Source organism: Protopterus annectens, chromosome 1.part0, assembly GCF_019279795.1.
Source record: "Protopterus annectens isolate FY-2018-M chromosome 1.part0, PAN1.0, whole genome shotgun sequence".
Taxonomy (NCBI): Eukaryota; Metazoa; Chordata; order Ceratodontiformes; family Protopteridae; genus Protopterus; species Protopterus annectens.
The window spans coordinates 1,515,156,473-1,515,183,092 of NC_056725.1; the positions used below are offsets into that span (position 1 = coordinate 1,515,156,473).

Here is a 26,620-nt window from a genome sequence, read left to right on the forward strand (position 1 = left end):
AGTAATACCTTTAGGTTTCCTTGGTTTTCATTTGCTATGTCAAAAGTTTTTTTCAGTTTGGCATTGCTTGAAAAGGCACTGTGGGGTAGGACGGTGTTTTAGTTAATATTCAGAAGGCTAGAGGGGAGAGGTGCAGACCATCATTGCAAAGCAGTATGGTCTGTTGATTATTTTCTTCGAAGCTGAGAAATATTTTACTCCCTTAGAGTGACACCAGAAACTGAGCCAATTATTAAAGTCAGTCTTCTTCTGTCCATACTCTGGCATCATCCCTGGAGAAGGTAAAATGTTGCTCACTGCTAGGCTCACATCAGCCTGAAACACATATTCCTAGAGCTCCATGATATCTGTCTTCACATAATGTAGGGAGGTATGTCTCAGGTCATTTACACCCACATTAAATATGACTGAACCATACTGGTACTTATGGTCCAATGACCTGAGTGTGTGCATAATATGGAGGATCCTGGCCCCTGATAAACAACTGACCATGACTTTCTCCTTACTCAGCCTGGTGAGAGGGATATTAGTGTGTCTCACACTGGTGTCTTCAATGACCAGAAATTTGGATTGTGTGGTGGCTTGCCTTATGCGCTTAGAAGTAGAAGCTCCATGAGATTTGGCTGTATGTGTTGATGTGGGTGTAATTTTGAAAGAATGCATTTGAGAATGCTGAGGGCATTTGTTTTATGTGCTCCATCTAGGATTTTGTTGAGGTTTAGGAAGGCTACATTTAAATGCCTTAACATATGTGGGTTAACATGTCTGCTTTGTGCTGTGTGTGGTGGTTGCAGGGTGTGTATTACTGGCAATCTAAATGACATTAGGTGTGCTTTTATGTGAAAGGTTTACTACTAGTGGCATTGTGTAAGTACATCTCTCATATACCTTATCAGTTTGTTTGAGAATTAGCTGGTTGTCAATAAATATAAGGCAATTTCTGTGTTACCTTAGGATGGTCATATCCACCAAGCTGATAATAGAGATAGTGGCAAAGTTCATATCCAAGGCAACAGGCCCTTTTTTATTGATTTCATGGTTTTGTTGAGTATATAGAGTAAAGTGAGGTCTGTCTGGTTTGCACCTCTGGGCCAGTGATTGTTACTGCACAAACTGGATGTCATGAAGTGCAACTAGGTATTGGTGAAATTTCAAGAGTTCTTTTACTGGAAAAAGATCATCTCAAGGTCCATGCGTCTATACAGGGCACTGCTAAGTACTTGAGGGAATACTCCTATGGTAGACTGACTATTTTTGTATGAATTATTTAGGGAGGTATTCCGAAGTTAGGTTAGATAGTTAGGTAATCAAGTAGTATTTACTGAAAAGAAATAATTAGCTTTGTCTAGAATGATGAATAGTGGGGATTCACCTAATTAGCTACTACCTGGTTACTACTAGTGCTGGTATCGCCATAGCTTCACACTGCTGGAGTACAATGCCTCTTTACTTCATCTGTCACCAAAAGAAAAACAGTAGTACTAATCTCAAGATGGGAAGCAGGTCGCAGGCTCTTTGGTGGTCAACAGTCTTGACTCAGATGATGCAGAGGTCTGTAAGCTTGCTGTAGCCTTTTCCCAGTAAGTACCTTGTATAGTAACGTGTTCAATTAGAAAGATTCCACACAGACACTCACTGTCCAATCAGAGAAGGTCAGAAATCAATGCCTTCTGCCTCTTCTCTCACTAGAAGCAAACAATAGCACAAATTCCAAGCTGTCACCTATTGAAGCAGTTATCATGCATTATGGCGATCAGTAGTGTTTAGGAAATGATGTCCCTGTGCTTCTTCTGTCACTAGGAACAAAACAGAAGCACTAATCTCATGCCTCCCAGTTTACTTCAGTGATGTTACCCATCATACTGAGTACATTGATTTTTTTTCTGCAACTTTCCCCATGAGCCACCTAATCCAACTAAAAAATACTGACATTCTTTACTACGAATACAACGCTAAGTAACCGTTCTTGTAACTGCAGAACCAACAAAAATAATAGTAAGCGTTCTCTTATTTTTGTTGGACATTCTTTACTAGAAAACAAAGCAAAAATAAACAGGAATGTAAGTCATGAACTACTCTGAAAGGTTATAAGAACCATCATACTCTGTTTCTTATAGCCTCCTTGAAGTTGGTTTTTGCTTGGTCTGCAGGTAAGTATCCAGTGCTGGCCTTAGGTGAACTGGCACCCTAGGCAAAGGGCTGCATGGCTGCCTCCCACTGCTGCCAACTGCCCCACCAAGACAAACCTTGTGCCCCACTGTTTCCATCCATCCTGGCCTACCCATACCATTCATATTATTTTTTTCTTCCTTTTCCTCACAGTTTGACTACAGGAAAACAATGAAATGTAAAACAGTCATTCAGCACATCCTAACTAGGCAAGACTGCACTATAACAACTATTGAGGAAATGACTGTATTAAGCTGGGGGGGGTGCGAGCTACAAAGCCGCAGACCTTACAGGGTGTCTAGATACGCTGAGGAATATTTTGTGTTTTTTTTTTTTTTTTTTTGAAAAACTTTGCAACTTTGCATCCAGTGAAAGTCTGGACAAAACAAAATTTGCTTCAGTACAACTGAACTGACCAAGGCTGCACTGTAATAACTATAGAGGAAAGAAGAAATTAGTCTGGGGCAGGAAGCCATGGAGATTCTTGGTTGACTAAGTGCCTTTTACAGTTTATTTTCAAACAATGATGAACTGGACAAAAAGTCATACTTAAGGAAAGAAATTCAGTCTTACTTATCAACTTTGCTTTTTCCTGCATTCTTTCAACACCCTGTAACTGACTAAGACTGAACTGTAATAACTGTAGAGGAAACAGAAGAAATAACTGAGTTAAGCTGGGGAGAAGCCATGGAGTTATAGATGATCCATGGTGCATTTTTGAGTTTATTTCCAACCTTCTGATCCAATAATGGCCAGAACAGAAACATTATGAGTAAAGAAATAAATACAATCTTAATTTATTTTCAAGGAAGAAATAAGTTGTATCCAAAGGTTAATGTTCAAAGCTATCAAAACAGCAAATAAACTGAGATGACAAATACTTGTGAGGATTCATAGAGTCACACCTGAGAATAGTGCATAGTGTCTATCTTCCTACCCTCTCAAAAAATGATAGCCACCTTCTGTATAGCCCTCTAGTCTTACATTAGGATAAAAGTAAAGGCACAGATAGTCACAATCATATATTTTTAAGTTGCTGCATATATACCAAAAGACAACCACCTATTATGCACCCCAGTAATGTCAAATTGGGTTGAAACACAAGCAGAACAGAACACAGCATTGTTCAACCTATTGCTGTCAGACATATGTAAACTGCATTCCTCTTTACCTTTTTCTAGAAGATAGCTACCTGTATAAATCTAATGTTTGACTGGGAAAAATTTGAAAAAAAAAGTAATGATGACAGTAATGTTTTTTTTCAACTTTATTCCTTAGAGCATATACTGCTGCTATACAAGCTATAATGACCTTCTGTGCACACCGCAGACGTTTGTGAGGAAAATTAAAAATAACCACAATGTCCTGTGGCCCCAGCCCTAACACAAGATATTGTGACCTGTGCAAAACTCTGAGGTTTGACAGGAAATTTAAGAACTTGCATACTTTTCAGTTTCCCATACAGGCAGGAGCATAGCAAGGTTAGGGAGAGAAGAGCAGCTCTCCCAGATGCAAAGTGTTTAGGGTGCAATTGTCTGCATTCTTTATTCTTTTTTTCTGTACCAAAATGCTGGTTGCTGGTACAAAAAGAAACTTCCGTGTAGTGCTTCCAGTTTAAACAAAGCAGCATACATTTTTTTTTCTTTCTTTTTTTTTGTTTGCTCTTCATTTGAAAGACTGAGGGTGGAGTGTACCTGTAGGAAGACGAATGGTACAAAAGCACCAACTGGCTTTTTATAGTAACTGTTAAAGTCTTTTTTTTTTCACTCTTAACATGACTGGCACAGGGCACTAGATGAGACATCTCTGTCTCTGCATGCAGGCTACAGTGAGCTTTTGGGCACACCTCTGACCGTGGATGGTTTTAGACTAAGTAGTATTCAGAGCACAGGCCTCTACTAAGCCTGTGTCAATTCCACCTATATGGAAGCTCTGAGGTCCTCAGTGTTCAGAGATCCACTGTGTGCCTTAGTTTTTGAAATCTACTTTTTCACTTTTTTAATGCTACCTAGTAGAGTTACATAAAGTATTTATGCACCTGGCAATATTTTTGTGCCTACTGGTAAATCTGTGGCATCATTTTTTTGAACACTCACATTATAGATCTGGCTTGTCAGGTACAATGATTTTTCACCACACATATTGTCACCCAACAACAAGCCAAGAAAATCATAAGATGCACAAACACACACACACACACACACACACACACACACACACACACACACACACACACACACACACACACACACACACACACACACACACATCTCTCAAAGTCTTTGCACACGAATTCTGGACAAAGCCAGAAACTATTGTGGGAAGACAAAGGCCCACAGATAGGGGCAAATTCTAAATATTGCTCCTATAAACTTAAAAAGTTGCTAGAATAACAGGTTTTGCATTATTATTTATTTTCTGAAGGATATGAATTTTGAAACTGAAATGTCTGTCATTATTTAGTATTATTTAGTGACTTTAATCCTTTATGACTTACCAGACTTTTACTATTGTGTGTGTATTTAATGCAATGACCTGTATATTATGTAACTAGATAGGTAGTATGTTTGAATCTCAGAGTGGTGAACTTGTCTGCGTGGGGCTGTAGAGTCAAATAGGTATAACGTCTACAACAGCTGAAATCAATCCACTTCGATGTGGGGAAACCTTTAGACAGGTAGTTAAGTTGCCCATCTCCTTTTGAGATTGGGAGGTTGACATAATTATTAAGGTGTTTACCTTAAAGACACAGGGTACAAGGTTTGATTATCACATGGGGTAATTGGCTAGACTTAAAATGGCCCACAAGGGCAGTTAGCCTAGTACTAATCCATGAACCTAAAAAAAGTACAAATTCTATGAACAACAGATGGAAATTGAGGCACAAATCTGGGCATTTGAGAGGTATGGCACACACACACACACACACACACACACACACACACACACACACACACACACACACACACACACACACGCTGCACACTTACCTACAGGCAAATTAGAGATGTGCCAATTCACTTGCAACATGTCTTTGGGGTGGTGAAGGAAACTAGAGAACACAGATAACCCCGCACGAAGACAGAGATGATATGCAGACTCCACAGAGAAGAAGCCACAGTCAAGGCCTCAACCAGTACCTGGCAGTGTGAGATAGCAACTCTGCTTACTGCGCCATTGTACTGATGAGCAGTTGCTTTCACACAGAATACTATTTTGATTTTAGCAAATACACTACTCTGTGTGACACCACTTCTGGCAAGCCAGATCAGAAGCTGTTTAACTGTAATCAGGTCATAGTGGTAAGTCACTTTTATCTGCAGATGGCCTCTGCTCTCATAACTTTTTAAGTACTACAGTAATATTTAATATTTAACAGAAAAACAGGGTTACAGCCACTTTACTGACCCTGACTGCATGCATGTCAGAGCCATGCCAGATCAGTGATCAAACAACAGTAGGGGTAAGTTGCTTTGGCTCTTCTACAAATTATCAAGGTGGAATTCCTTGAGTATCAGTAGCCCGAAGAATGTAACCTCACTCTCTGTTTTCCATAGGAAATCATTGATGGTGTGATCTCTGTGTGTGTGCGCTGGCAATGATTCACTTATTTTGGAACATTTGTACTTTCTTCAAATTGGTGTGACCATGGGTTGGTATATATACGTTAGGGCCGGGTGTGTGAGGGGACTCTACTGTTATTGTTCAGTCCAGATTTGAAACACCAATAGACTGCTGATTATTAATAATCTAATAAAAGCTCTTCATAGGCTATAGGCCAAACAGTGTAAAACCACATCCCCCATCTCTCCTAATTCAGGGTGCCATAGAGCTACAGGTTCCTCTGAGAGTCAGTCCTCCCACTACTTGTACCATTGGTTCTGTCACTTGTTCTGCCACCTCTGGCAGTGTGTTTTGCAGTCACTTCCCCTGACATCCTTTTATCTGGCCTGGCTTCAATACTTCTACTATCATATTTATTGACTTCAGCTACAGCAGCGTACATTTACGTTATACTGGTGACATTTTTTTTTCATTGCTAACATTCCAGCCATCACTGTTGGCCCAGCCATCAGATGCTAGGGCCAGCCTTTGGTTTTCTGATAGTGGACCCACCAGTATACTGCTTCACTGATGTTATTGGTCCTTTTGCTGGTTCTTTTGTTGTCATTGACTCTAGTGTTGGCTCTAATACATGCCTTTTTCAAAACACTCTGTTATAGTGCCTTTAATTCTGTTAGGCAACCTTAAAAGCAGTCCCCTGTCAATGTCTTGATCCTAAAGCCACACTTGTACTGGAATGTGGAGCACCCTTAGGTCCTTCATTCTGCAATTTAGAAAAAAAGGGACTTTAAGTTGCTCTACACTGAGCTACCAGAAAAACAGGCCAAGAGGCAATGGCCAAGATCAAACATCTTGACCCTTCCTTGGACCCTTGCAGAACCTTGATGAAAAGGAAGTTGGCCAGCTCTCCTCCATTTTCTTCTGAAAACCCACATGTAGAGATTATTTACAGCAAAATGCAACAAAAGTTTGGAGACTTTAACGGGTTTACCACTTTATCTTTCAAACTTTCTGGTGTTCCCTCCTTTAGTCATAATTTTAAAAGAGGCAGCTAGAATACCATGAGAAAATCTCTAACTTCATAGCTCAAATAACAAAGAAAGCTAACTGCTTTTCTTCCAAGACAATGTGTGACTTTGAGATTCCCAAACCAGATATTATGAATTTTTCAGTTTCCTTTTGCAGTCTGCTGTACCCCAGATTCCAGCTATCTGTCCATCAGACAAAGAGTGTAGAGCAACACACAGATTTGGAAAGTGCTTGTTCATGTCTTCTACCTTACCTCTGCATTTATTGAACTATCTAACCAACATGCTTCATTTACAAAGAGATGTGTCAGGTGGAATGGGGTGTATGGCAGAGAAGTTGATATACTTTTATACTTTTAAGTTGACAGCTTCTGTAATTCCCTTGAGAACTAAAGAATCTGCCTTTTTTCAGATGGTATTTTTCACCACTCCTTCCTCTCAAAGGCTTTTTTTCCAGATTTACAAGAACAGCTGGTCAAATTTCCTGTAAGGACAATTCACAAAGGCACAGACACCTCGACAGCACCTATCCCTTAAGTCTTCCTTATCTTGACACTGCTGTCAGTTACTTCTCCTTCTCCTTCATTGTCCATTTGGCAGCAATCTCTTTCTTTCTTTCTTTTTCTTTCTTTCTTTCAATGTATGTAAGGAGACATTTGTTTGATATGGAGCTCCAGAATGTAAACAATGATTCCTGTGTGGTGGAGGCTACTTTGTTTGATATGGAGCTCCAGAATGTAAACAATGATTCTTGTGTGGTGGAGGCTACAAATCAGAGTAACTTATGGAATGGAGGATAGAGGTTGAAAGTTGTTTTGAAATGTGAAAAAAAAACATGGTGAAACATTTGACAAGTGTTAATTTTGTGGCTGGTCATAGAGGGACATTAACATATGCTATCCAGTAAAAAATCATGTTTCTTTTGAGGGGACTTTTTCATTTAATTAATGATTCTGACAAGGTACAATATAACCAGTGTGGGGAGAAAGGACACACATCAAGGAGGTATGTGCATGAAAGCAGATTGTGTAAAAAGGGACAGTTTTGGATGAATTTTGAAGAGCAAACAAATGAAAAAGAATGTAAAAGGGAAAAAAACATTCACAAGGAAGGACAACAAGAGGCTGGAGGACAGGGTGAACCAGATGCAGAAGAAACTTTAGAAGAAGAATAAATTATGGGGGAAAATGAGGAGAGATGGTACATGCAGGAAGAGAGTTCAGGGGAAAGAACTGATAAATATATTTTGAAGTTCTAGCCAGTGAAAAATCTGATGCAGAGCATCAAGGACTATTTGTACATAAACTCAGAAAAAATATACAGTTGGTGAAAGAGTAAAAATAAAAAAAGAAAATTTAAAAATACTTCCCCTAAACTTAAAAGGAAAGAAAAACAAGAATTGTAGAATGCTTTCAGTAAATGTGAACAGTATTATTAACACTACAAGAAGGCTAGGGATACTGGAATGGTGCACTAAATGTGATGTGGATGTTATTCTGTTAGAGGATGTAAGTAAGGTTCCTGACATGAAGAAAGACTGCAAACAGAAAAATTGTGGGGTGGAAATATAATATGGAACTTCAGAAATGAACATTGTCCGTATTGGCTTTGTTGTATAAAAAACAACAAAAATACTAGATGTAACATCGGTAAGGATGAGAAGGCTAATTGTTGTGGATATGAGGTGGAGAGAACTTATTTACAGAATTATAACATTATATGCATATATAACTAGCAAGGAAAGAGAGAATCTGTTTCATCAAATATCAAGGACTATGTGGTGGTTAACAAGAAAATTATAATTGTGGGGACTTTAATTGTGATTTAAGGGGAAATGTAAAAAGAATGAGAAAGATGAAAAAACAGGAAGTAATAAAATGTGGTAAATTAACCTTGTGGAGCAAAAGTTAATGTACCTATATAAGGGGGCACTTGGATCTGAAATTGATTATTTTGTATTATTGGAAGGCTTGGGGGTAGCAGATGGTGATACAGTTGTGATAGGTATTTCAGACTATTTAGCAATATGGATTGGAGGTGATGGAAGAATAAATATGAAATGGAATAAAAAGAATAAATTAAAAATCATGCGATGAAAGTAGACAGTGGAAAGTATTGCTGTTATGGAAGGATCATATATCCACAAAGGACTTCTATAAAACCAAGTCAGAATGGTGATTTGAATTTTAAAAAAAGTTTGAAAAGTTATTTTTTTAATGTCAGGATGATGTAAGAAAGGAGGAGAAAGTGAAGTATGGGAAAATGCATAGAAATATACTAGAGAATTTAGGGAATAATACAAGAGAATATGGAGTATGATGATTTGGAAGAAAAAATATATAAAAGAAATCAAGAAAAAAAATAAGGCATTACCATTTAGGCAGATATACTATTTGCAAGGGATAATAGAGGAGGTATCTGCATATTTAGGTAAAATAGTAAAGGAGGATATTAGTATAATGAGGGAAATGAAAAATGTAAAATGAGAGGTAAAAAGAACATAAGAACAAATTGTGAGTATTTTAGTTCAGCATGTAGAAAATATGTATGAGTAAAAAGAAGGAAGATAAGAGAGGAAGGAAAATAAAAACATTTCCAAAATTAGATAAAAAAAGAATTTGAAAAATAAGTTACTATTAGTGAATTTGGTGAAGTAATAAGAAAGTAAGTGTTGATTCGGTATTAGGCTCAGAAAATATAGGGTATGGTATGTACAAAAAATAATGGATTGACAGACAGTATATTGTAAAGGTACTGAATGAATGGTTGAAGGACGGGTTTATTTTTGAAGAGTTAAGTAGTGGGATATTAAAATTTATGTGAAAGAAAAATTAGAAACCTGGAGAACTATCACACTAAATTACACAGATTATAAAGTTTTATGAGAATAATACAGAGGAAGAAACTATATATGGTATAAAAGGGAAGGGCTATGAATAAATGTTATTGGTTGTGAGGGAAATTGTGGATGAAATTATAAGTAAAAAAGAGGATGTGAAACTTATTGTAGGTGATATTAGTAAGGCATTTGATACAGTAGATATGAAGCTTTGTGGGATGTTATGGAAAACTATAGACTAGGTAACAGAATTAGGAGAGTGTGTATGTCATTATATCAAAATAAAAATGGAGCTATAATGTTATTATGTTTTGTTCTCAGGTCTTTGTATACTTTGTATATAGTTTAAATATATTTCTTATTTGTAATTTCATTATTTTATCATTTGTATTATTTGTATTACATTACTATTATATTGGAGATTTTACTACTTGTTTTTGAATAATAAGTTTCTTTGAGCAAAAAAAAAAAATTAAAAAAAAATGAAATAATATAGAGTAAGTGTTAGTGAATGGGTGACTGTGTAAAGAAGCATGCGTGAAGTATGGTATAAGACACGGATGCCCCATGAGTGGATTTATTATTTGCATTGGTGATGAATGCAATAGTGAGTGACGTAGCTTATAAAATGAAAGATGATAGATATGCGATGCAAAAGGATGTGATTATTCCAGTAATTTTGACATATGCAGATGATATAGTTGCAGATGCTAAGAACAAAATATGGATGTGTTGGTTTGTTTGAATGGATGTTTAAAGGAAATGAGAATGATCTTGTATAAACATACCCTTGTTGGAGAACATTCTTTCATATCTCTCCCAAAACTTCTCTAATGAAACCATCCTCCTCGGGGATGTAATCATAAATTGGCAAACCCTCTGTAATCCAAACACTCCACTTCATATAAATCTATATGGATTTACACAACTTATCTCTCAACCATCCCATACTAATAACTCTCACTCTTCCAGCAGCCTAATCAATTGGATACTTGTTTCAAAACCCTCCAAATACTATAGCCCTGAAACTCTTCCTGATTCCCTAAGTGACCACTTGCCTATTAAAGTGCTCAGGTATACTCCTCATCTTTCTAAATCACATAGATTCATTACCAGTCGTAAATTCTCTAACTTTAACCCTGAAACATTTAATACCCTACTCTCTAGAATTAACTGGAACTTCCTTACACGGCTCCCACTTGACGAAGCAGTCCAAACTTTCAACTCAACATTCCTTAACATCCTAATCTCACTAGCCCCACTCCAGAAAGTACAGCTTTAAGTTAATATATCCCACTGGCTATCCAAAACTACTTGCACCCTTATCAAAGCTAGAGATAGGGTATGGAAAACATGGGTACAGTCTAAACTCCCTGCCAACTTGCAAAGGTATAAAGAACTTAGGAATCAGACAAAACAACTCATCAATAAAGATAAAAAAGATTTCTACAACAACCCCCCAACAACTCTAAAATCTGATCCTAAAAAACAGTTAACCACATCAAATCTTCCTTCTTTTTTAATGTCCATTAACAATGCCCATATCGAAGTCGACACTAGCACTAAACTCCTTGGTGTCACATTGATGATCAGCTAAAACTCGACCTTCACATAAATAATTTCTCAGAAAAACCCATCAGAAACTAGGACATCTGTATAGAAATAAACAATTCCTCACCACTGAAGCCAGGATCACTCCCAAACATGCCTGTCTTCTACCTTGTCTAACTTATTGCTCACAAATACTTACAAATCTAAACTCTACTCTACTAGCAAAACTTGGAATCAACCTATCACAAGATAGTGAGATTTGCAGCCCACCAAACCCATAAATCCCACCACCGTCTCTCCTTAAAATGCTGAAATTGGCTTGAACTACCTCATCTGCTTCTTCTCTCCCAGCTCCAAACTATTCACTCCATTCTTTACCAGCCAGCCTACTGTCCAGTTCTCTCATCTTCCAATACCCTCCTACTAGGCACCGCAGGAGCTCAACCCAAGATCTATTACTTATCCGTAAGCCCAAGTCTAATTCTGGGTGTAACATCTATAACCACAACCCCTCTATAGCCTGGAACAAACTCCCACTTGAAGTAACAGTTTAAAACGACCACAAAAGAGTACTTTAAAAGACATTGGACCTGCCACTGTTCCCAACCTCCCTAAATGCATTTATCATGCAAACTAATTGTCCATCTCTTCTCTCTTTACTTGTTCTCTCTCATAATCTTCCTCTGTCATCTTAACTTACCCCCCTTTCTTTCACCTATCTATCTCTTCACTTTTTCCCTGGCCTTTATCTGTAAAATCCTCCTAGTATACTGGTACAGTGTGGCTCATGTATTACTTAATAAATAGTCTAACTTATCATGATACTTCTTATACATTTATATCATAAAATTGTAACATAGTACTGCTGTCTGCTTCCCTTTGACTTATGTCTTTCTGCCATTAAGTACTACTGCATGTATTTTTTAATTACATTGGAATTGTAAATTGTTTGTATCACTTGGAGCTTATCTCCCAGGACCTCTGCTGAAAAAGGGCTTTAGCTCAGTCAGACACTCCCAGTCAACAAATGTAAAATAAATAAATAAATAAATAAGTTAAAAGTAAGGGTTTGGATGATATGAAAATCGGGGGTGTGAATTTCTCAATGAATGAAGTGTCTTTGCTAGGAATAAAATTTAGGAAAAGAGATGTAGTTATGCTGCAATGGGAGTGTTTGATAAAATAAATAAATATGTCATCTGGGAAGTATGTATAGATTAGCAACCAGGAAAAATGTTATTCTAGAGAATTCTGTATTGATGGGAAAGTAGCATATATGTCAAATATTTATATGAGTCCAGAAAAATATGAAAAAGAAATTATGACGCTGGTGTTTTCTTTCATTTGGAATTCGAGTAAACCCAGTGAAAGGAGGTCTGCTGTGTATGAGTGAAAATGAAGGGAGATATAATTGTTCATTCTGCTTCTTTAGACTTGCATAGAGTCTTAAAGTGGGTAAAGGAAGAGAATGAGAAATTAATAGTGAGAGTGTTTAAATATAAGTACACACCATTTTTGGAGATGATGAGAATAAGAAAAATAATAGGTATATGAAAAATATAAAAATTATCAAGAAAAAATACTAACAAAGAAAATAAAAATTGATATAGAGAAAGACAGAAGGATGTGGTATAATAACAAGATGAAACAATATTATTATGTAAACCCAATGGAAAATTTAGCAGAAGAAATTATTAAAACCATTAAAGTAAGGAAAAGTGATGAAACAAGGTAGCTGAGTGTCAGAATTTCCTATGGAGAGAGGTAATAATAAATTACTAGTAAAGGGGAGTAGGCCATATAAAAAGAAAGCTGAAAGAGTATGTTTATTTTCTGGGGAGGAAGAGACAACTTCTTAGTGAGAGTGCAAAGTGGCTTTATTTGCAACTGTAAGATGAATACTTCACTTACAAATCTGGGCGGTGGCTGCAAATGACCTTTTCATATCAGTTCACTTCCCAGAATGTTTTTTGTAGATGCTAAGAACAACAAATGGATGTGTTGGTTTGTCTGAATGGATGTTTAAAGGAAATGAGAATGATCTTGAATAAAGTTAAAAGTAAGGGTTTGGGTGATGTGAAAATTGTCAGTGTGAATTTCTCAATGAATGAAGCGTCTTTGCTAGGAATAAAATTTAGGAAAAGGGATATAGTTATGATGCAGTGGGAGGGCATGCTTTTTTTTAATGTGAAAGAGTGATGAAACTCTGGAAAAAGTTGAGTGAAGCAATTCTTTTTGAGAATTTTAATGACCATAAACAACATAGATATGAATACAAATATGTATAGATATTAAAAGAACAGGAAGAAAGAATATGAGAAGGTTAGATACAAATTTATTTTATGTAATATGGGTTATTTGAAATGAAAGATTGAATTAAATTTTGTTTTATGGATATGATTGTTAGACCTCGATGCTTTGCCAGAGATGGCCTGCATCTGTCACCCCTGGCTTCTGAATACTAGCTGAGGCTTTTGCTACTCCTATAGTGCCTTTTTAGGCAGTGTTCCAAAGACCAAATTACCACCGTAACAGCTACAAACAAATGCAATCTGAGGATCATGCTGCTCAATGCTAGAAGTCTAAATCTAAAAATGCACTCGCTCAAAGCACTCCTTAAAATGGAGAACATCGACATTCGTGCTGTAACAGAGACCTTGTTCAAGGCAGTAAAAAGAACCCCTGCACTACCAGGCTATAACTCATTCCACACCTTTCGGCCCCAGAACTTGGACCAAAGCTCCAAAGGCGGTGGTGTTTCCATATTCATAAAGGATGCACACACCTCCAGACTGGTAGCCCAACATAACGCATCTGAGATACTCCAGGTGCAGCTAACACTGGGTAAGACAGCAATTCAAGTCATAACCTGCTATAGGTCCCCAACCATGTCCCAAGACTCACACTCCACATTCCTAAGCACCCTGGAAAATATTAGGGTCCAACCTAACACTTTCATACTGGGCGACTTCAACTACCCCTCCATTAACTGTGAAAACTTCTCATTTACCAACACACTTACCCAACGCTTTATGGAATTCATTAATTCCAGTGCCCTGGACCAGCTCGTTCTTACCCCCACTAGAGGTAGCAACATCCTTGACCTGTTCATTACTAACATGGGCGACTGTTGCTCTACATCAATAGTCAACTCTGCCCTGGTTAGATCTGATCACAAACTAATCACCTTGGAAATCCACATCCCTCCCACCCCCCACAAAGGTAATCACCATGAAAAAGTTCTGCAAAGCTAACTTTGGGCTCCTAAAAACAGAGGTGGCTAACTTCACTGTACCCATGCAAATGGTGAATAGTTGCACGACTGCTGAATCATGCACCAATGCACTGTATGAACACGTACCCAAATGCATGGATCTTGCCATACTCAATAGAACCAAAATGCTCTCCTCAAAAAAAAAGGAAGCCAATCTGGTAGTCCCCTGCCATAAACAAACTCTACAACAGAAGGAGGAAACTGATGCAGAATAAGGTGAAGTCCCAAGACTGGGAATAACTCCCTTATCAGCCTCAAAAAAAGGTTGAGATCCATCATCAAATCATCTAAGGCTAGCTCTGAAAACAGAATTGCAGCAGATAGTAAAGACAACCATAAAGCCTTCTACAGTTATGTAAAGAATCTCCATGGCAATACCCAGATTTGCTCTGAGCTACTGCACAATGGTACCTCCTATACCGAGCCAACATATATTGCCAATATACTGGCCGACAGATTCAGTGCCAACTTTACCCCCCCCAAAGGACAAATCACAATACCAGTAGATTGCCAGGCACCCAGTATTACTGCTGCACAGGTTAAAACAGCACTGTCCAAGGCCAAGAATACAGCTTCTGTGGGACCTGGAAATATCCCCGGCTGTGTTCTACATGAACTACAGAGTGAACTGGCACCTCACCTGTGTGCTCTGTTCAATCACAGTCTCACCTCAGGCTTTGCCCCTACTGAATGGTGCACTGCTACAGTCATCCCTCTCCACAAGGGAGGAGCGACTACAGACCCAGGGAACTATTGCCCCATTAGCATGACAAGTCTGATATGCAAAGCTATGGAACACATCATCATGGACCTAATAAACAAGGATATAGAGAATCTCCATACTCTGGATCCTACACAGTTTGGTTTTGTGAAGGGTAGATCATGCCTGCTCAACTTGGTTGACTTCTTTGAGTCAGTCACCAGAGCTGTGGATGAATTTAAGGTGGTTCATACAGCCTACCTTGATTTGGCCAAGGCCTTTGATGCCATTCCCCACTCAGGAATCATAGAAAAACTCACAAAGCCAGGCATCAACCCCTATATCACTAGGCGGGTTGCAAACTGGCTCACAGATAGAATCCACAGTGTGAAAGTAGCTGACTCCAAGTCAGACTGTTGACCAGCCATGAGTGGAGTCCCACAGGGTTTGGTCCTGGGTCCTCTCCTGTTTGGTATCTACTTCTCTGAAGTCCTGACCAACACAAAGGGACTCTGGCTGACAAAGTTCTCAGACTGTTGCAAGTTGGGAGCTATTATTAACTTCCCGAGTGATGTTAACATCCTACAGAAAGGCCTCAATGAGACCAACGACTGGTGTCAGAACCATGGCCTTAAGCTCAATGCCAAAAAATGTGTCATCATCCCCCTTGGGAAAAACCCAGTTCCCTTGAATTACCACATCAATGGTAGTCCACTGAACACAGGAACACAGATTGACAGCAACCTGTCTTTTGACCACTACATTGCCACTGTGGTCAGAAAGTCCTTTTGTGTGGCACATCTCATTACTAAGTGTTTTTGCATCCAGGAAGAAAGAGGTCATTGTCTCCCTCTACTCTTCCCTCATTAGGCCAGTCATTGAGTACAATGCCCCATTTGGCAAGTACCTCACTAGACACCTGCAATAACTGGAGAGGCCACAAAAGTACCTCACAAAAAGGGTCCTGGGCCTTAAACACTCGTCCTATATTGACAGACTCAAAGAACTCCAACTATTCTCTTTCTCATATCGCCTACTTAGAGGCAATCTCTGCTTGACTTACAAAGCCATGTTTGACCCAGCTCTGTAAGAAATGCTACATCTAAAGAAATCCCAATCCCTCCACACCACACACTCCAGAGACCTCAACCTCATTACCACAATCAACAGAACATGCTGGAGGGACAGGTTCATAACCCAGAGACTGCCCATGCTATGGAATAGACTTCCCTTATATGTCAAGCAGAGCACCTCATTGGCCGTCTTCAAGAGGAATCTTGATGAGTGAATGGGAAATAGAAAATTCACCCCGGGGATCACTCCAGTGGCTCTACTCGACAGAGGCACTGGTAACTAAGGTTGGGTGGTACGATGCCATGGTAATTATATGGGCTAGGCTTGTAAAGATTCCAGGGCCATTAGCGTAGTACACACCTATGAACCTATGGGAAATGGACTTTGGTAGAAATCGGGGATCACTCCAGTGGCTCTACTCGACAGAGGCACTGGGAACTAAGGTTGGGTGGTACGATGCCAGGGTAATTATATGGGCTAGGCTTGTAAAGATTCCAGGGACATTAGCGTAGTACACACCTATGAACCTATGGGAAATGGACTTTGGTAGAAATAATGTGAAAAAATAGGTTATGGTTGTGGAAGGAGTGGGGGTGAATTGTGGAAGAATAACGATAAGGAAGATATAAGAAAAATTATAAATAGTAAAAAAATAGGGCTGCTGATTACCCACCATTAAAATGACCTTTGAAATAGTATAGTGGAAGTAACTCTGGTATGTTTGGGTTGTGGATGATAGTTTCAAGGGAGAAATTTGCAGGAAACTTGTTTGCCAACATGTTGGTGATGTTGTTAGTATTTAAGTTCTGAGTAGTGATATGAATTATTCCTTAGTTTTCAATAATAGGAGAATAGTTATTATCCTTAGCCTCAGAAGCACATCTATGCTCATGGGAGGCTTTGATGGCCTTATTAGCTGCATTCAGTTTTTATATTGTCAATGTGATCAGAGGTCCTGGCCTTATGACATAATCTATTCAGTTTCTTTAAATTTCTAGTCTCCCAGTAGGACAGAAGTACTCTTCAGCAATTACATTCTGCTTGCTGAGCACACTCAAGCAAATCTGCAGTCTGTGGCTACCACTCCACCCATACAGTGTAAGAAGGAATCAGTACTGCAAACTAAACAAGGATATACATTTTGAGCCTCAGGAGCAGGAGTACACTCAAGCAAATCTGCAGTCTGTGGCTACCACTCCACCCATACGGTATAAGAAGGAATCAGTACTGCAAAACGAAACAAGGATATACATTTTGAGCCTCAAGAGCAGGAGCACACTCAAGCAAATCTGCAGTCTGCGGCTACCACTCCACCCATGCAGTATAAGAAGGAATCAGTACTGCAAACTAAACAAGGATATACATTTTGAGCCTCGCAGGAGCACACTCAAGCGAATCTGCAGTCTGCGGCTACCACTCCACCCATACAGTATAAGAAGGAATCAATACTGCAAAGTAAACAAGGATATACATTTTGAGCCTCAAGAGCAGGAGCACACTCAAGCAAATCTGCAGTCTGTGGATACCACTCCACCCATACAGTATAAGAAGGAATCAGTACTGCAGACTAAACAAGGACATACATTTTGAGCCTCAAGAGCAGGGTCAGTCCACCCAGGCAGTCTACTTGTTTGTTTTTTGAGAGTAAAGCTATTACATTAGCAGTATTTCTTAGTAGTTCTCAGCGTGCTAATAAAACTGACTGTTGTAGCCTTGTGCCCTCCCCCCCAGCTAGTCCAGTAATCCTAACCATCCGATAGATAGTATACATTTAATTCAGATCCCTGTGACTAAATTAACCATCAAGCAGCCCTCTCAGTGCTTTCTGACTTAGTTTGTATCACTTGGATGCCCACCTGTTTATTTGCATCTCTATACATTCCCCTTCATTGCTAATGTATCTCTCTACTATAATCTGTGCACAAACTGGTTACTAACCAGCAAGTCAGTGTGAAGACACACTCCCAACCTTAATAAACTTTGCTGTCTCTTCTCTCCTTCACTTTACAGGTAGTTTGAATTATTACTTACCCCCTCTGAGGCCTTCACTGATTTCCACTGATTGCCTCTCTGTCTTTTTTGCATTCCACCTGGTTTACACTCCTTGTGCTATCTCCCTCCCCCAATACTAAATCTATTTAGACTCCTCCTGAGCATGGAGCCATCTTTAAATTTCTAGTCTCCCACCAGGACATAAGTGCTCTTCAGCAATTACATTCTGCTTGCTGGTAAGCCATTAGACCTCAGGAATTTGTTTAAAGTGTTCAGATTTGTAAAGTAATACTTTTTTCTCTGGTCTTGGTGGGCTCTGCCCCGCTCCGTTCACCCTCGCTAATGCTCGGGCTCTCTCCGCTCCCCTGCCCCCTATTCCCTCCAACCCCCACTACCTCTACATTTATAGTAATCACAGCCACACCCACAGCTCACCCTCACATCACCTCCACCAATCACAGCTCCTCAAGTCATATCACTTTATACCACACCAGCTAGCTCCACACAAAATACTCCCAATCACTCTCATTCCCACTAGGCATTTTTTACATCACCCTCACTACTTCCCCATCCACATATAGTGCAACCCTATAATTCCTATTCAGACTCCCAACCTAGAACCACCTTAAACTTTATAACCATTACTATCACACAACTTAGTCTAGTCTGTCTTCTCATAATTCTTTACAACACCACGTGTTATCACTCTAGCAGTGTCCCTAAACTTAGTAGCACAACACTACATTATGCACTCTCATATACAGACACCACACATTATAATAATATCTACCCACAATTGTTCAAGAACTACATAATGGACCAATTCAGAGCTAAACACATATGCTCTCATTCCTACTCCAAAAATACACAATACCTTCTCACACTCCTCACCAAGATCCAACATCTGTATCACCATTTTAACAGCAGGCTCACCATAAGTGGGGATATCCACCCCAACCCAGGCCCAAATCCATCCTGTCCAACACAAACTGCTCCAACACAAATGTCAGAGCATAACACCCCCACTTTCTTCATCCCTGGACAAATCAGCAACAGCAGCAAAACCAACCATCTTTTAATGCTAAATATTAATATTAGAAGTATCAAAAATAAAATACCTGAACTCCAGGCCACAATGGCACACTACTCCCCAGACATAGTTGCTTTAACAGAAACCTGGCTAAATAAAAACATAGCTAACTCAGAAGTTCTTCCTACCGGTTACAATATCATTAGACAAGACAGACCACTTCGTAAAGGGGGTGGAACTGCCTTACTGTACAAGTCCAACTTAACTGTCCGTCAGTTACCAAACTCCTACCCCTCCCCCAATAATTGGGACATACTTATCTCACAACTTCAACTTCACCCTAAAAAGGTCATCACCACAATTGTGATCTATATTCCACCTGGTAATACACCTGCTAGCCTTGAAGACTTCTTATCCTGGTGTTCTTCCACATACTCACAAGAAAACCTTATTCTGGGGGACTTCAACCTAGATTGGTTCACCTGTATATCAGAACCACCAAGTAATCTAATAAATCTCCATGGCTACCAGCAGCTAGTCCAAATTCCAACTAGATGTGATAAAAAATTTAAAAGGGAATCCATCCTTGACTGGGTCCTAACTAACAACCCCACATTGTACCTTCACACAGGCAGTCTCCCAGACACCTTAAGTGACCACAGCATAATATACTTTATATGTAGTAGAACAAGCATATGCAAAACCACTAACTATATAGCCACTAGAAACACAAAAACATTCTCTCCTGAGGTCCTCAACACTTTACTCTGTAACTGCGACTGGACCCCCCTAAAAACCCTCCCACTTGACCAGGCTGTAGCATATTTCAACAAAACATTTCTACAACACCTAGACACTGTCGCTCCATTGCGTAAAATCAAGGTTAGAACCTCTACAAACCCCTGGCTCAGTAAAGAAACCAAACAAATAATCCAGAGACACTGCCTGGCTTTACTATCAAAAAAACAAAGAAACACAAAACCTAACTAAGCACCAAGAATTGTGCAACCGTGCAAAAAAATGCATTAGGCTGGTCATAAAATCCTACTACACAACATTACAAACTAAATATCAACACAACCCCCAAAACTTTTGGAAAAGTTTAAACCAGCTACTAAAATAAACCCAAAAGGGTACCCCCAAACCAACCACCCCTGACACTAAAGTTCCCATCGAAACACAATTCAACTCCCACTTTGTGAACTCAATTCTATCCTTAGTATCACAGGACAGTTCCTTCCTCACTAACCCCCCAACACAAATAACACTAATACAAGCTTTACCCTCAAAACAGTTTCCACCACTTCAATCAAAATCATGCTCTCCAAACTAAAACCCTCATCAACAGCAGCCGACCTACTCCCCAGCTATTTCTTGAAACTCACAGCAGATGCTATTGCTATCCCAGTCTCCACTCTCATAAACAGATCAGTTGTTGAAAACCATGTGCCCAAACTCTGGAAAATATCCTATGTTACACCCATACATAAAGGCGGAACCTCCACTGAAGTTAATAACTACAGACTCATTGCTTTACTCTCCCCTTGGCCAAAATCCTAGAAAAATGCATCCATACCCAGATGCTAAACTATCTTCTAGACAGCAACATCCTGTCACCTACTCAGCATGGTTTCAGACATGCACATAGTACCACTACAGCCCTCCTCTGCTTCACAGACACAGTAAACCGTCTCAAAAATGAAGTTCTACAGGTGTCAACTCTTTTTTTGGATATGTCCAAAGCATTTGACACAGTCTCACACCAAATCCTACTAAACAAACTAAACCAATATCGCCTATCAAATTCCACTCTTACCTGGTTCCAAAGCTACTTAACTGACAGGTACCAAGCTGTGAAATGGGAAAAGTCTCTCTCTCCTCAGCTTCCCATAACTATAGGAGTCCCACAGGGTTCTATCTTAGGACCACTACTATTCACAGTCTTCACAAATGACCTCCATACCTCCACACAGCATGCATCTATCATTCAGTATGCAGATGACACTACCTTAATCTGTGCTGCACAAAACATTCCCACCCTCCTGCAAACAACTCAACTAGCATTCTCTGACGTTGAAAACTACCTTACCAAAGCCCAGCTTATCCTCAATCCAAAGAAAACTCAGCTTATGATTATAACCAGTTCTGACAAAAACACTGATAACAGTCAATTCACTATCTACTCCACAAATGCTACTCCAATCACTCCAGTGACACAGGCTAAGCTATTGGGAATAACCATAGACTCCCACCTAAAATTTGATAGTCATCTCAACTTAACTATTAAAAAAGTACATGGCAAACTGGGATCACTCTACCATATCAAACCATTTCTTACCAACAACACAAGATCAGCCATTGCTCGCTCCCAACTTCTATCCACCCTACTCTATGCAGCTCCCATTCTGACTAATCTCAACAAAACTGAACTAAGCAAAATGGAAGCCTGCTATAACAGAATTGCCCACTTTGCTGCAAATTGCTCATATAGAACTCATCACTGTACTGCTTTGACACAGCTCCACTGGCTTGAATGGCCCAACCTCCTAACTTACAATCAGCTCTGCCTCTGTCATTCTATCTTTTACTTCCCCAATAAGTGTCCTGCCCTCAAAAACTTAGTACAACATCACTCAGCCAAAAGGCCTCTTAGATCATCAAGCAAACTACTACTAGAAGTCACCAACAGCCACAATAGCTTTGGAGATGCGCTATATAGCAATTCAATGGCTAAAAAATGGAACTCTGTCCCCACTAGCATTCAAAACACATCATCCAAAGCCTCCTTTAAAGACCTCATCAGGCAACATCTCAAGCAAAGTTGGCTGTGCCATAATTGCTCCCCAGGCTAGTGAAAGTGGATAAGGTATACATACTAAATCTAGAGTACTTGATAATAGTTTTCAGTCTTACTCACAAACACTGGCTAATCTACAGTGTATGTACTGTACCTGTGTACTATGTATGTATTCTACCTATATTCCAAATTTCAGCTGTACACCACAAATCTATTAATTACCTTTATTTTTAAATAAATTTTTTTGTTTGTTCTCTCCACTGTAACTGTTGATGTGCCGCATACCACTTTAAAAACATGTCTTTTGTAATTTGTGTGTATACTGATCATGTCTTCATGTCTAACTAAATGTATCTGTAATTTTTCTTTGTGGAGCTTTTCTCCCCGGGCCTCTGCTGAAAAAGGGCCTTTTCGACTCAGTCAGACACCCCTTGTTAACAAATGTAAAATAAAAATAAATAAATAAATTCTTCCTTCTTTTGTAAAGTTTATTTATATCTGCTGATCTGCTGGGCCTTTCTTGTATAGTTCTGTCACTAATATAAGTGTATAGCTTTCATTTTATTAAAACCTTCTATGAACTGCTTATAAAATAAATTCTAGGTTCATAGGTACTTATTAGGCTGTTGATTTGTGAGGATCTTAAGAAGCTCTGTCTTCCATTCTCATGGCTGTCAGAGCATGCAGTCCATGCTAATGTAACTTCAAAGACTACTTAAGCATCTCTTTCTGCATATGTCCAGTTCTGCGGAGGCTGTGGGCACAACTTAAATACTGTGGTAGCAAAGAAGTCTCAGACAACTGTACTTTTTTTATTTTAAGCAACCACTCTGAATAGCATTGCATTCAAAAAGGTTGCATTAAGATTTAGCTGTCATTGTGTAATGGATGTGGCATGAACCTCTATGTCTCTACCATAAGTTTACCAGTTCACTGCGTCTGTACCCTTCTGACTCTGTGAAGTGTAGCTCTGCTGAGTGGGCTAACCACAAATGATGTACTTCATAAAACTTTGACATTGACATATGCTACCTTCAGGAGTCATGCAGAACGTCACTTACACAGGAGGAAGGAATTTTTGCATACATCCCCCCTTACTGTTGAGCCCCGTCAGTATCAAAGCCATCCGTAATCCATGGTTTTGTGTTCATCAGAGACAGATTCAAATATTCTGGTTGTTATTTTAGGCCCCCTTGTAACTACTGCAATAAGTTTGTGAATCTGACCCAGTCCACTATAGCTAATGAACATAGGGATTACTGCAATGTCCACTTTAGAAATGCAGTTACAAGAGATGATGTTTTTTGCATGGATTAGTCATTTTGTGATTTGATGATTTGAAATGAAAGTGTAATATACATTATTAGACTTGCCATAAGTCAAATAGATAAATCAGTGCTCCTTAAGAGGGGAAAAGTACCATCCTTCTTTAAAGTTGGTAATATCTAATACCTGTATGCAGATATGAAAAGTTTAGAGGGATAATGCTCTGACTATGGCTTAGGTGGCCTGAGTTCAATTAGCGTCTCGAGGGCATGATGATGTAGGCAGGGAGCATGGTTGTGTCCATCCTGAGGAGGGAGGGCATCCACTCCAGCACACCTCCCATGACTGATACCTGGCAGAGGCCAGGGACATGCAGAGAGGGTTGTCTAAAAGGGGGGGGGGCCTTTGGCTGAGTCACACATGGAAATGTGAATGCATACACTCCCTTGGATGCCACAAGTGCACATGGGGTGGAAAATTGGCCTTAAAGAGAAAAAACCCTTTGGCAGCAATATGGCCCTACTACACAAAGCCCCTGTCTCTTTACCTACCCCAAAGGTGAGTTGGAGTAAGTCTGGGGCAGTAAGTCAAGTTTGATTGACCTGGTGAATATGGAGAGTCCCTGGGAACAGCTGATGGTGTACTGCAGGGAGACAAAAAACCTATATGCAGATACAAAAACCTTTATGCAGATACAAAAACACAGCTAATAAAAAATAAGGGATGCTGCACAATCTTATATGCTGGTGAATTTCTGTTTGCTGATGATAATGAAGTTTAGCTCCTGACGACATCCCAATAGAATCTACAGCATGGAAAAATAGTATCTCTACCAGTGAGATTTTCATTTCTAATTTTGTTATTTGTCTTTTATTTTCAGTTCTTCTCATGAAAACTCTGATTTTTACTGGATATGTACCATAACTGGAATCTTTTTATTTAACTCGGCTACTTCTGAATTGGATGCTGTTCTACATTTTGGAGGCAAGTTCATATTAAACTAAATACCATATCTCACGAGTATTTAAACAAATCGGAATTTGGAAAAGTGAAAGCACCTCATAATACATACTGTGCTAAAATAAAAGGTTATTTGTAGATTTGAATGATTAAGATTTTTAAGTAATCCAGTCTTAATGAATTTAAGTGCATTTTATTTATTTTACTTATTTTTATTTATCCGGGTAGTGAACTGATATGAAAAGGTCATTTGCAGCTACTGTCCAGACTTTTAAGTGAAGTATTCATGATAAAGTTGCAAATAAAACAACCTTGCACTCTCACTAAGACGTTTTACAGATTAATTATGGTGAGTATGACAGGAAATGAACTAGTGTTCATAAATTAATAGAGCTAATGTTTAGAACCCTCATTAACTCTTTGTTGGTTGGGCATTTCTTCTCATCCGGTTAGAATTAATTATTTTTTTCACTAAAATCCCATGCTGCAGGTGTTGTGGGGGTTGGTGTCTGGTTACATTTGTTTCCCATACTGATGCATAGCATGACATGATATGGTAGCTGTATAAGTGTTTACAACCCTAAGAGCCCACCATTTTTCCCAGTTTTTCTTTGCCGATCCCACAGTTCAATTCTTGATTCTTGCTATTTTCAGTATAGTCCCGCTTTCATGTGCCTGAACATCATAATGGGTGTCAATTTGGCTATCAAATTACCAGTCAAAACTCATACTGACATTGCTTGTACTGTTTCAAAGAAGAACAAATGTTGACAACTTCCCAGAGATTTATCCTAGCTACTCTTATATCAAAAGAGGGAATGATTCTCTCTACCAGGGCTGGTCTTGGGTGAACTGGTGCTCTAGGCAAAGTACTCCATGGTGCCACCCTCCACCCCCGCTGCCCACTACCATTCATGCATCACCTGGTGTGTCCTGACGCTCCTCCATCCTGCCCTCTCCACATTGTTCAGATTATTTTCTTTTCTTTTTCTCACAGTTTGTCTTGCTATTCTGTGTTTTTCATACATTCATTCGGTCATTCATCACATCCCAAGTAGGCAAGACTGTACTCTGCTAACAGTAGAGGAAATAACTGCATTAAGCCAGGGACTTAGGTACACTAAGCCCCCATAAGTCATGGGGATCCTAAATGCTGTGAGATGCATTTCAGAGGATTTTTAACTAACCTGCTTCATCCAATGTTAGTGTGAAAAAAATCCTGATTAAGGGAAAAATATATATTATTCTTCACTTTTACTTTTATCTGCATCCTTACAATGCATCCTAATTATCCAGGACTACACAGTAAAAGCTGTGGAGGAAGTAAGTGAATTAAGCAAGGGGTCTGGGAGCTGCTAGGCCCCAAAGGCCTTGAGGGTTCCAAATGCTCTGATCATCCAATGACGGCATAAACAATAATCCTGATTAAGGAAAGAAATTAAGTTTCAGTCTTCAGTTTTGTTTTCTCCTGCATACTTCCAAAACATGCTAACTGACCAGGTCTAAACCTAAGTAACTGTGGAAGAAATAACTGACTTAAGCTAGGGATCTGTGGACTGTTAGGCTCCCAGAAGCTATAGAGGCTCTTGATGCTAGAGGTGCATTTTACACTTTTTTTTCAACCTTTTCATCAAATCATGGTCTGAACAAAAATCACGAATAAGGAAAGAATGTCATTGTTATTCTTGAACTTTGCTTTTTCTTGTATCCCTTCAACAAGCCCAATACTACACTTAGAGAAAATAACTGCATTAAGCCAGGGGGTTATGACCACTAGATCACCAGAAGCATGTAGGGTTTAGATGCTCTGAGGTGCATTTTAGAGTTTTTTCCAACCTTTTGATGGCCTGAACAAAAGTCATAAGGCAAGAAATTCAGTATTTGCTCAACATGCTAAACATGCATTTTTATAGAGGATATGAAGTCTATAACTGTCAGCTCAGGGACACCCCTGATTTTGAGTCATATTTTAACTTTGCCTCCCTTTTCATTTTTGGAGAAAAGGTGATCTATTACACCCAATAAATCATCATAATAAATAGGGTTATAGACTTTTTTTACTTCAGGAAATGCATATCAATTCACATTCTCTTATTCGATCAATGTCAGAAGTTAACAGAATTAATATTTCAAATGCCCCTGATTACTTCTGGATTTGTCCCTGATTCTATTGAGAACTATGGACTATAGTTATTTATATCTATCTCTCTCTCTCTCTCTCTCTATATATATATATATATATATATATGTGTGTGTTTGTGTGTAGATGTATAGTTCAAGCTGCTGCTGTCATACATATATACAGTATTCCTCCTCACCCCATCCCCAAAAGATAGCCAAGGTGTGTATACTTCTCTTGTCAGATTGGGATGGACC

General features: G+C 39.0%; 1 protein-coding gene across 1 annotated transcript in view; it reads left to right on the forward strand.

Annotated features, from left to right (window-relative positions):
* Positions 1-26,620, forward strand: part of WDR27 (WD repeat domain 27) — a 2,477,832-nt gene that overhangs the window by 888,254 nt on the left and 1,562,958 nt on the right. Inside the window, exon 10 of the mRNA XM_044072816.1 lies at positions 24,165-24,268. Coding sequence (XP_043928751.1) covers positions 24,165-24,268 — 104 coding nt within the window. The remainder of the gene's footprint in view (positions 1-24,164; positions 24,269-26,620) is intronic.